Below are 13,044 nucleotides of genomic sequence, written 5' to 3' on the forward strand. Positions count from 1 at the left end.
TAGTTGTGTTGCAATCCCTCACGTGCAAGCTTGTTGTTAAGGACTTGACTTGGATTTATGCTCTTTAACCTCCACATCACTTTGCCTCGCCCTTGATAAGCCTTTCTTCCATTAGCTAACCATGCAAGCACCTTAGCTACCTTGGTTGCCCAAGCAACAAAATGTGTTGCTATAACATCACCAATGATAACTCACTAAATCAATTGTATTATTGCACTAGTATGCGTGCTCCAAGTTGTGCTGGAAGGCAACCAAGTTCTCATTGCTATGAGTCAATGCTTAAAATTGGTAATATATTGCTACTGTTGGCTATTCATGGGTATTCTTTTCTAATTTCTCTTCTCCAAATGAATTGTATCCACAACAACTAGCAACAAAGTATATAGAAAAACCTTTTGTTCTTCCATGTTCTGTACACCTATACACGACAAGCTAATTCTTTCAACAGGCTTAAAAAGTGCACGACTTTATAGATGACTTGTACCAAGTTGTTCACACTTTAAGTGACGGATGCCCTTTTAATAAGTTGTTAACCAATCAAACTTTTTATTCAAGGGTTAGACGTCTGCTACCCTTTACATACTAGAGAGGAGATGACATATTATATACCCCTACTAAACAGGTAAACTCCTCTCCCACTTTTGAATAGGGAGTCTTCCTTCTTGTTGAATTTACAAAGTGGACTAGGGTGCACTTTTTGCATGTGAAGCCAATCAAAAAAAAACTTTATCATTTTCCATTCATTTGCAAGGCGTGTTCTTTGATGTATAAATCTATTGCACCCAAGTGTATGCCCACTTTCAAAAGTGCAGGCTCACACTCTTGGTTTGGTTTGGGCGGCGTCCATCACTCAGTATGTAACAGCCCTTAGTTAGCTAGTATGTTTTGTAAAGTGACACCTTGGCTATGTTGAATTGAATGCCCCTTCTGTAAACAGCAAGTGCTCACAAACATAGCCTAGCCCCTTTTCATGACCAATGTGCAACGTTGCTACGCCAAGAGACCGATGGTGCACGTACCATGATGGAACTTTAACCTACATCTAGGCCATTTTCCCGCTTCGAGAAAGCGCACCCTCTTTGAAGCTACATACACAGTTCCTCCATCAGAAGCCCTAGCTGCATCTGTGGCAGTTGGAAGGAGGGCAGAGGAGAGGAGAGGATCTGATGGCGCTCGCTTTCGACGAGTTCGGGCGTCCTTTCATCATCATCCGGGAGCAGGAGCAGAAAGCGCGAGTGCGAGGCTTGGATGCTCAGAAGGCCAACATCATGGCGGCCAAGTCCGTGGCCAGGATCCTTCGCACCTCCCTTGGACCGAAGGGCATGGACAAAATGCTGCAGAGTGCTGACGGCGACGTTACCATCAGTGAGTCTCTAACCCTTAGACACGCATCCGTGGCAATTAGTTCACTATGATCCGGATTACATTGTGGCCTTAGAGGGGGCATTAGAAATGTACGACTGTACTAGTCCATTTTTGATGGGGAATTTGTAATAGATGCAAGAAACTAGCTTGTTGTGCTCTTAAGCTTTGTCAGGATGACACTATGGGTATTCACCGCCATATTTTATCGGCTGTTCAGGGCCAAGGCCAAAGCTGTCTATGCAAGGCGGATCTGGGCACTCGTGTTAAAGCTGCTCCTTAATAATACGTACACACTTTGCCTTGTTTTAAGTAATGCACCTCTATTAATTGGTTGTAAGCGATCTGCCTCTAAAGAGAGATATTTGCACCATCTTTATCTCTCTAGCAGGCTTCCGGGTGGTCGGATTGCCTAAGCTCTATAGTCTACAAGTTTGATCTTGGATTAGTTGCCAAAGCCTCCCAAAGCGAGGTTATAGCTGGTAAGGCTGATGAGAGAAGGATAGCAGTTAGTTGGGATTGGCAAAGATGATTAAACATAGATCTTGAAGGTACTACACATTGATAGCTTTGTTAAGTGTATCTTTATGGTAATATATTTGACTATCAAGCTTTTGCATGGGCTGTCTGTCCTATCTTATGGCCTCAAAGGTTGGGTTGGTGGTAGAGAAATTCTTGAGATGGCGGTCACTTTAAAAGGTGCTGTATAGATAGTGATGGTATAGTTTAAGTGCATTAGTAAATAATTTCTTTCATGTATAATGTGATGAGGTTGAGTGCCTAGTATTTGACATTTGATGTTGTGTTTTATTGTAGCATGTTGGGATGCCATGGGGTAAATTGGGCTTGAGCTTTTCTTACAGTTTTGGGTTCGAAGGGAGTATTTAGCTAAAAACGCATTACAAATTGATTAGCTCTTTTTAAATAGCCCCAATACTCAAATGTCACCAAAATTTCATTTAAAAGAAATGTGCTTCTTGAGAGATTATGTGTCCCATAAGCCAAATCCTAATTTGTGTGGATGCTTTTGCATCTATAAGTAGATAGCATCCTTGTCTTTGCAGGTCACATCAATCCTCACCCTCTCTACTGCTTGGTCCCTTGTTTCTAGTACACAATTCATCTCCGTTTGTTGTCGGCCCTCTATCGACTATAGTCCTTCACTTGGAACTTGCTCACTGTTGTCGGCAATTGCATCCAATTGCTGTTGGCAATTTGCATCTCTTGCCCCAAATAGCTTGTGTTTACAGTTCTAGGTGGTTGGTTTATTGATCACCATCTTCATCTACATTAATTAACTTGCATTTTGAGCAGTGTAGGTCTCGACACTGCTATTTACAACATTTGGTAGTTAGTTTTTAGCATAGTCACAAGGGATGCAAGCTCAGAATGCAAAGATCACGTCTTGAAATGCGGGACCCATCTCCAATGCATCCTAGAAAGGGTGCTTTTCGATGCAGTGGTCCATCACAAGGGGACACATCTCTGGACAAGGGGATATGGGAGGACGTGTGGGATGGGATGTGGGGGGATGCCACTTTTATATGGTTTGTACTATTTCTTGTAGGCTTTAATTTGAGTCCTTATTATTCGACGTTTATTGTTGGACTTTAGTCTTTAAGTCATATAATATTTCTCAATAATTGCATTGACAATTATTACTTTTACTCTTCAATTCGAACATTCATTGTTCATATATGTTTCAACTTTCATGGCTCATGTACTGCTTTAAACTTTTATGGGATATTTTTTGAAGGTCTTTGAGTCAATTTATTGTATTTATTTAGTTTCTTTATAGATTATTTTAATAATTTCTAGAAAACATATTAGTTTTAGGTTCCCATCCTTGTCTCGGTTCTTTGTTCCCCATTTCCTATTTTCCTTCATCTTCTCATGTCCCTTGTTCTCCTTCCCAATTCCTCGTCCTTGGTGACTATGGTTTCTAGCCTCTAATGGACGGTACATAATCGCATTTACCGAATTTCAGTCTCCAGATTGTTGCATTTTGGTTTCTAGCTTGTTACCCTTTCACATTCAGCACTCTCTCAACTTCAATAATTGGTTACAGGCCTCAAGATTTGCCTCCAATGGATGCTACTCTTTGACTACTTCCAATGCTCTGTCTTTGAGCATCTTGTACACTCTTCATCATTCACAACATTGATTTATTTACTTTAAAGTTCTCCTTCTTTGTTTGTGATTGTGTTTTTGCGTTTTGTGTTTTGCATTTTACATTTTATGGTTTCTTAGGGCAAACCCTAACAGATCTTCATAGACCCTAGGTTGTCAAGGCGATTGGCTCTAACTTGATATTTGGAAGCCGACCAACTAATTAAGTGCATCTAGCCACAGAGTTACTTTTGTGGGAGGAGATGCTCACCTATTGCCCATGTATACATCCAATATGTGTTTAGTTATCTAATTAAGTCCTACCACATTGTGAGGACATACAAAAACTTCTTTAATTATTCCTTCACATGGGTTTCTTTACCTAAATTAAAGTATTGACACCAAAGAAAAATAAAGCAATCCTTTTGTAAAATGATACTAAACAACTTTTGTAGCTTATATAGTTTTGTCTACTTTGGAAACAAGGTAACAAAGTCTAACTCAACCAACAATGAAACTTGCATTTCAAACAAAGAAGCAACTACTTGAGGTATTAATTAACAACCCATTTCACATCTTATAAAAGAGAGATTTCATTACCTCCTAAGGAGTAGTTATACTTTTTAGGGATTGAATAATTAGATCTATGCATAAGAGCTATTTTTTACAAGTCTCCAATTTTTGCTTTACAAGTCCATGTGTGAGAGTTTTTAAATTTGAGAATACTTAGTTTGTTTTTGAGTGTTAAGTTTAATTCACGATCCTTGAGTTTTCTTTTTATGTGTGTGTTTTGGATTAAAGATTTATGATTGCTATTTTTTTTTTTAGGAGTTCTTATATTCTCTCTTGGATCTTGTAGCCCAATTTTGGCATGACAATAATCTCAAAACTTAATTAACGTATTTAGCTAAATCCTATTACCAACTTAAATCACTTAAGTCTATCCTATTGAAACTAGTCTTTCTCCTTGGATAGAGTAGTAAATAACTTGATTAAGTATTAGTTGTAGCAATTAACAAATTCACAAAATTGAAATGCACACTTTGCTATACAGTCTTGATATTGGACAGCCTATTGGTCTCAAAATTGGTATCCCTTGTGGTATTTTTTTAACTTTTATTGCAAATGAATGGAGTACAATGGAGATCCTTTGGCCTTCTTTTCTAATCCAAGTGTTTCTTGCTGTCAAAATTAACTAGCACATCTCCAAACCAATTTGCCCCTTGGTTTATTTAGGGATTGGCTTCACCTTGCTCCTTGAAAGATAAATTCAATCACAAGTTTGATATTGGTTGGTTGGCCCTTTGAGTCTCCTTGAAATTTCTCAATTTCAGCTATTGAAATTCAAGTCCTAGGTTCTTAATTTTGAGCATGCATCCCAAAGCGTGCATCATGTGCTAAACAACCTTGGACATTTGATTAATGTCTTAATTAAATGTTATTGAAAAGATTAGAGCATCTCAAAATTCTGTGTCCTTGTGTCATCTATGGCCACAACATCACAATCCAGTCATTGCACCATGTGCTTGGCAAGCTTTAATATAATTATTCATAATGAAGGAATGCACTTTTAGCGATTGTCTTTTCTACTAGTTCTTGTGAAGAGTTTTGAGTGCATATTCGTATTCTAAAGACGAGCTTAAGTAGTGTACCCATCCTAGATAAGGGACAATATGAATGACTAATGAATTATGAGGTATTTATCTTTGATATTTGAGACACCTATAACTTAGAGGGTCCAACTATTTCAAAATAAAACCATCTAACAATTTTTATCTCATAATCAATTTTCAAGCTCTTTTTAATGTGATTTCTCTTGGCCCTTAGTAGTCATTATTAGGATAAGAGTTTGAATACTTTAGTCTACTAGCCTCCACCTCATAACACCTAAGTTCACTTTTTATGTGTAACGTATCCACTTGTATCTTCAGGACACGTCTTAGCAGTCCATCAGAAAGGATGTCTAGAAAGCTCCGCCCGGCACTCCCATGGAATGTTACGGGGTTTGCGATCTAGGGCTTTCCGCGTCTGCCACGTAGCGGAAGTATTCCGACCGTTCCTACTTCGGATCGACCTGAATTAGGGTTTTCTTTATTGATCATTTCCTAACAGCAACTAGTGTCGGACCCAAGCGAATTACCTTACGCAGAAACGCTAGGTCCGAAGCGGATTCACATTGCACTTGGTTCAAGGAGAATGGGAAACGAGAGGGATGCAAAGCTCAACCTCTCTGCCATAAGGCATAGTCCCATTCCGTTCCCATAAAACAACGTAAATCGGGATTAATGATAACTCTAGGTCAATGCTTTTGTTGTTCGTGTTCTTTGACGATCTTCCTGCTATCCATCGTGATTTGAGAAAAGTTCTTGACCAACTGGGACCACCCATCCGTAGGACGGACCTATGGCCCATCCTCTGCACTTTCCTCGGGTTGTTTTAGTTATTTAATTACCTAACACATTAATTGGATATGTAGCAATCAGCTTCTTTAATTAGCCTGTTAGGCACTGGTTCTTTCACGTAATTTTTACCACTTGACATCGAAAAGCAATATCAGACAAGTTCCTTATTAATAGGTTATCATATTTATCTTGAAATACAAAGAGTCCAGCCCGTAGGCTTATGCATAATTCGTCTGAAGGCTATTCAGCAATCCACAGGGATCACTATTCCAAGTTTCCGCCCGTAGACTAGTATGCGGGCCTCGAGATCCAATCCCGAGTCACGTTAGTCTCTTGTGCAGGGCTCGGAAGGCGAGGGATTTACGGCCAGAGCTCCCCTTGGCACCCAAGTATCCTCCTGCTCCAAGTAGCGCTCAACGGAGAGACCTCTCGTGGTGGATTCGGTCCACTTGCCCGGCACGGTTAACAACCCCCTTGGTTAGGGTTAGGCAGGCAGTCGGGGGTAACTGAAGCTGCCTCTCCCTTCAGGCCTTCAACCTGAAGTATAGATATCCATTTATCTTTTAATTCATTGATCAAATAAAGCCAAACAGTGCTCTAAAATCTGTAGCAAGCACAAACATTTCCATTGATCGTTTTTGTTGTTGGCAAACTGCTAAGGAATGAATCCTTCCTTTCGAATGCATCCAGCACTCGATCCGGGATGACTTGCAACTTGGCAAGATCCCCTATATCCTGGGTTAGGGCGTACCCTATTAATCCAACTTGGTCAAACCTTAAGTTCATTGGTTACTTCAATTTATCGGCTGGTCTTTAGTTTCCAATCAATCCTCTTTACTCAAGAAAGACCACTAAATTAGGATGATTATTCATCCTCTTGCAAGATAACTTGCGTAAGGACATGCCAACTTCATTGCGAGAACTTGGCCATTCCATCACAAGATCATATGACTCCGCACTTGTTACGCAAGTGTTGCATCGAACTATGAGACTATGGAGTCACGAAACAATCTGTTTCAGGTTCTTTAAGCTGACGTCGTTAGACCTAGGGTTTCCAAGTTTCATCTTTGTAAGATTCTCAGGGACAAACCCTAGTTCATTTTACGACTACAATTCACTGTCCCTACATTCAGTGAATGTGGGCAAGTATTTAAGGTATAGGCGTTTCTTGGAATTTAACTCATTCCAAACGAGTATTTTGCGGTTTAGGTGTTTTAGGTTTATACCAATTTGTTTAACTCTAGAGAATAATTATGGGATCATTTCTACATGACTTGTTGTCTATGCGTAAATTGATTTTTCAACCCCAAATTATCGATTTTGGTCAGGCATAGGTTAGATTAATTCCCAACTAATCTTCCTATAATCTTGCGAATAAAATTCATGCTAACAAGCAACCTTTTCCTTGATAATTTATGCAATTGACAAACGATAATTTCCTAGATTTATGCATTGTAAGAACCATTTCATGCTTTGCACTTTCCATGATGATTCATTGCGAAGAGGATATGGGTTAATAGTGCGATATGCAGTTTATACTTCTAGGCTTAAACGAAGTATACTATTTTAATGGACAATAATCTAGTTTATAAATCATTTCAATGCATAAAGCTATTTGCTAGAAATGCATTTATGCTTTCTTTAATTTGCATGTTTCATTGAAAGTATTAACGACTAAGTTCTTTCGTCTTGAGCATCTAGGACAAAAATATATCCTATATCCAACAATTTAACCTTTCATGAATGAATTTCAACAATATCAAATCAAAATTAGGAAGGAAAACCTGGGCTTGGGGTGAGATGTCCACGTGGATGCCAGGAGACGACCCTCCCGTGGCTGCGCCTTGGACTTTCTTAGGTGGCATTTCCGCCGTGGAAGCAGCTTTACAACTCCTCTTTGATATTCCACTGTGGCTCTCTTTTGCAATAACTTGCACCGTCGAAAACAGATTTTAGAAGGCTTTCTCCTTGGAGTCGGGAATTCGAAAGGAGTGTTTCAGAATCTTTCACGACTAAGACCCATTAAGCCATGGGGACGGCTTGATAGCCTTTGTAAAGAAGACTTGCATGAACGGGGAATAAGAGGTGTGGAATCCCTTACGAGGGTTTTGAGTGGGAAAGGGAGGTGTTAAATGACCCTCAACACTCTCTTTCCTTTTACGAGTGGGGAAAAAAACAAAGCCCCAAGGGTATTTTGCATAGGGAAAGGAAAGGCTAAGGACAATTTTTCTTGGGGAAAATGGCCTTATAGAATCCTAAGGGAGGAACTTCCAAGGGGAAAAAGTAGCCTTTAAAGGCCATACCATTCGAAATGAGGGAAAAGGCCTAAGGGCCTTTAAAGACGAACTCGGAGGGAGGAGGGGGTAAACCTAAAACCCATAGGAAGGGGGCTTATGAACTTGAAATACGAGGGGGGTTTCAATGCCCAAAGGCAAGGGCTTAAGGGTTAAAACACGGACATTGGGGGAGGGGGGGATGATTCCGAAGCCAAAAGAAAGGGGGCTAAAGGAAAATTAAATACACGAGGGGGGGTTTTCAAAATGCCATGGGAAAGGGGGCTTATAGGGGGTTAAAACCGGGGTGGGGAGGTGACTCCAAAGTCAAGGAAAAAGGGGGCTTAAGGGTTAAACACCGGGGGGGGGGGGGGGGGTGAGGCTTTAAAGCCAGGGGAAAGGGGGCTAAGAAGCGCCCCTCCCCCCCCCTTGGAAGCTTCTAAGCTTCGAGAAGCTTGATTGGGGGGGGGGGTATTACGGCCGTTAGTTGATGGCGAAACGAAGGCGATCCTCCCTGGGCACCGGCGACGTGGCATCAGCAGAGCGGTAGCCTCCTTGACGATGGCAGTTCGGCGACTCAGGCGCAGTCCTTCCCTGCAGTGTTCAGCCGTCCCTCTCTCTCTCACGTCGACTGCACAGTAAGGTATTGGGGTGGCCCTCACTCCCTCCTGATCTCCCTTCACGGCAGCAGCCCCCCTTGCTTAAATAGGGGAGGGGAGGGGGATACTCCCTCTCCTAATGTGTCGACGGGCATGTGTTAATGCACTTGGCAAGCTCCAGCAAGGAGCTTGCCTACTTACTAATCCCCCTCTTCCTCCAGCTCGTTCGTCGGCTGGAGGAGAGGGGAAATTAAAATTTTTTTTGCCTTTATTTTATTAAAAGGGTTTATCCGTTCGGAATTGTTACATCATGTTATGAGATTTCTTTTTTTTGTTTCATTATAGCCTTGTAACAAAGTCAATCCTTAATCATGGATTCTACCGAAAGCTATTGTTTGACTTCTAGGGGCAACTTTTTCTCTTTGTAGAATATTTCAAGTAACTACTCAGTTTCTAGTTTAGATGGAATTATTTTACTCATATATCAAACATCCTTTTGCTATTAGTCTAATTTCATGTGAGTTGGATGGAACTGGGAAGGCTTAAGAAATGGATGATGTAGCTTGCGTGGCTGTGCTCATGTTCCCAATCTGTGGACTCTTCTTGGGTGCCATCATGTGCTTCTTGCTTTAGTGCTTCCACCCTTGGATGACTTTATCTAGGTTTGATGAGAAATCCATTCGTTAATTGCATTTCTTTTCTTTAATTGCTTCTAGTTTCACACTTTGAGTTCCAAAAAGGGTTGGATGCCCACATTCGTGGGGCCATATGAGATTATCCATGCTTATAAATAGGGCATTGATTCCCCACATTCTTACACAGTTGTTCATTTGCTCCCACACTCTTTAGTCATTCTCTCTCCATTAGATTGACCTCTCCTCCATCTGTTTGATGGCCTAGTGGATGCTACTTGCAGGAGTGGTTTGAGTGTTGTTGTTTGGAGCTGTTTGGTTGCTGCCCATTGTTCTTGGAGTTTTCACTACCATTAGCTAGCTATCGCCTAGCTTGCCACACTGCTCGGGATTGCTGCCCACATGCTTCCATGCTATCCACATTTGCGTTTTTATCTTTTGGTGCAGTCCACTTTTGCGTTTGTTGTCTAGATAGGCTGCCTTGCTCTTGGAGTTACCGTTTTTGCTACTCAACCCCTTTTTGTCATCCATCTTGGCTCCAATAGGTAGTTTGCTGCTTCTATATGTCGCATTTTGTAGTTGGGAGGCCCTTTACTATTGTGTTTTGCCCTGTGGCGGGTCGCCTTGTTCTTCTCACATTTCGGAGCTTGTGGTTGTTGGTTATCATCTTCTACTTACTTTGATAATATTTGAGGATTGTGTTCCGCTTTCTCTATAGTTGGCCTTTATCATTCAACATTTATCTTTGATACCCTACTATTAGAGGATTGCATTTCGCTCCCTTCACTATGTAGGTTTCCTACAAATTAATGTTGTTTGATCAGCTAGGACAATGTAGTCATTTTTGAGGTTTTGCTACATGATTTATTAAGTATGATTTGGTGTTTATCATTCTTCACTTTTCTTTTGAGTTTTATCATTCTTCACTTTTCTTTTGAGTTTTCTTCCCTCAATATTTGTTGTACACACTGTTTCTCCTTGCAAGCCCTATTGTCTCTCTTATATGGTATGATTGCATATTGTCCTCTCACTTTTCTCGATAAGGTCTTTGGATTGTCTTTGATAGTTGTGATAATCTTATTTTTGGCTATTCGCAAGGATAGTGCAAAGTGAGTAGAAGGTTGAAGTTGATGAAGATAGAGGTGTTGTGCTAAGGAATGCACTTAGCCACTTAAACAGTCCCAAAACATGCTTATTTTAGGCTTATTTTAGTCAAAACCCTAAAATGGGGAGCGGATCAAGAGAGTTAAGTGGGAGAGGATCTAGAACCCTAATTTTCTATAAATAGGTAGCCAACCCTCCACTCTTGTTTAATCTCGTTTTTGGAGATTTCAAGTGTTTAAGCTTACTGTCCACACCTCGTTCGCGAAGGACATCTTAGCTGAAGTTGTCCATTGCTGTCTCCATCAGTTGATGCTTGATTTCTAGCCCTCTTCCCGCAATTTGGAGTTGATTCTAGCCAGACGACTGCTATTTTTGTGCAGACTTGTTGTCGTACTGCCTGCCACGTCACACGTCATCACAATCCTGCTATCTGTCTTTTTTAGTCTTTCTCTCACTTGTTGTCTACGTTTTTAGTCTTTCTCTCTCCTGTTTGTCGTGTCTGCGTTTTTAGTCTTTCTCTCACATGTTGCCTACGTTTTTAGTCTTTCTCTCTTTTATAGATTGTCTTGCCTACGTTTTTAGTCTCTCACTTGTTGCTTGCGTTTTTAGTCTCTCTCTCTCTCCTCACTGCTGCTTGCATCAGATCTAGCTTCTCGCTGTTGTGTTTGTTGGTGTTCGACATTCGGAGGCTACCTTGTTGCGATTCGGGATCCGTTTGGAGTATGATACACTCTCCAGCTCATTACCCTTGCCATGATCCTTGAGATATAGGAGTTCGAGATTGAGTATTCATTCACTGCATAGTGTGCTTGCTATTTGAGTATCGTATTATTCAGTAGTTATATCACTTTATTTATTCACTATATTCATTGTCACTAAGTTACTCTAACCCTAACTGTGTTCTTTTATCAGTTTGTGCTTTGTCGTACGGTTTCTGTTTATGTTTTTGTGTTAGGGTATTTTTTTACATGGTATCAGAGCTTGATACTCTCTGAGAAACCTAGGTCTTTGATCTAAAAGCTCTACATAAGAAGCAAAAACAACAGTAGGTTCAAATGACTTCGAATATAACAACACCGATTCAGTCTCCAGAATCAACTATGCTAAAAACCAAGCAAGAGTGGGTCGATTAGCTTGCTCCACAAAGTTCTGACATGGTGAAAGACACTCCTGATTACATGGAAGAAAAGCTAGGCAAGCTGACCTCTGAAGAATACAAACTGATCATAGCTTATTGACGAAAAAAGATTGAGGAGCTCGATCAAAGGATTGCCCTTGAAGAAAAGCTTCTAAATGAAGGTATGTATGAGTTTTTCTCTTCAGATGTTGCGCATAAATCTGATGATGTTTTAAGGCTATCAAGACCTCCATCAAGGATGGGTTCCCCTCTAGAAGATCAAGACCTGAAGTATGTTCCTTTCTTTCATCCTCTTTTGTCCACTCTGGTGCAAGGTACTTTAGATTCATATTTTGTTCCTTTTTCGTTTACCTCTTTTGCTTTGCAATATTTTGGTAGAGATCCTGTAGAAGAAAGAGTCCAGTCTGTTGACTACGGAAAAGGTCCTCTTGAGAATCAATTCTTGTATGTTAATACATGTCGTGGGGATTATAAGAAAAAGCTAGGTATCTCTTCTTTTAATCTTCTTTCTTTTCTGTTTACTTCACAAAATCGGAATGAATTTGGTGTTCCTTTTTTTTCATTGTATGGTGTATCATCATCTTCACATTTTCATTTCCAATCATTAAATGTTAAAAATGAACAAAATGTATATGCACTTCACTCACCACATGTTCAAAATCCACCCATTCCACCACATTATTCTGCTGCTTTTTCACTTCCATTCACACCATTTACATTTTCATTTCAGATATCTCATGCCCCACCATGATCACACCGGGGGTTTATAGAAACATAGGCACGTCCTTTAGGACCTCATCCTTACCTCTGTTGGGTGGTGTTCCATCTACTTCACATACACTTTTGGAATCATTGTAGCTTGGGTATCCCCCTCAATCTCTCTCGAGTGTAGATCAGTTGACTCCATAGTTTGTCTTCATGGCTTTACCTAGTTGTGTCCCAACCTCACTTTGGACCGGGCTTTCTTGTCCCAGTGCCTCCACCTACACCGGCACCTTATGGAAACATTCATGTTCCGATGCCTTTATCTCAATTGACACTCATTGGACACTCTCAATCTACTTCTGTCTACCTATCTTTGGCCCCTTCTCCTTTTTATCAGACACATCTACCTCCACAATCTTACCCTCCACAATCTTATTTCCCACATCCATCTTACCCTACCTACTCGACACCTCATGGTTCTAGCTCATCTTCTGCCAAGCATGCATTTAATCACAAGACTCGTTTTAACGGGTCAAACTTTACTACTTGGTCGAACTTGATAAGACATGTTCTTGATTTCTAGAACCTATGGGATCTTGTGCAGGGGTTGGAATCCCAACCCGATCCCGCGCTTGTTTCATATGAGATTGCCCGCTCATGGAAGGCTAAGAATGCCTCTGCTATTGTTGAGCTGATGCAGGGTTTAATACTCGAGTTTCA

General features: G+C 40.6%; 1 protein-coding gene across 1 annotated transcript in view; it reads left to right on the forward strand.

The window, feature by feature from the left end:
- The first annotated feature begins 948 nt into the window (after window positions 1–948).
- LOC148041959 (TCP-1/cpn60 chaperonin family protein) overlaps window positions 949–13,044 on the forward strand; it is a 28,308-nt gene continuing 16,212 nt past the window's right edge. The window contains exon 1 of the mRNA XM_087684486.1: window positions 949–1,365. Coding sequence (XP_087540612.1) covers window positions 1,167–1,365 — 199 coding nt within the window. The 5' untranslated portion in view covers window positions 949–1,166. The remainder of the gene's footprint in view (window positions 1,366–13,044) is intronic.

The sequence above is a fragment of the Lygodium microphyllum genome, chromosome 1, assembly GCF_053477565.2.
Source record: "Lygodium microphyllum isolate KBCC chromosome 1, Lygodium_microphyllum_v1.1.10, whole genome shotgun sequence".
Lineage (NCBI taxonomy): Eukaryota > Viridiplantae > Streptophyta > Polypodiopsida > Schizaeales > Lygodiaceae > Lygodium > Lygodium microphyllum.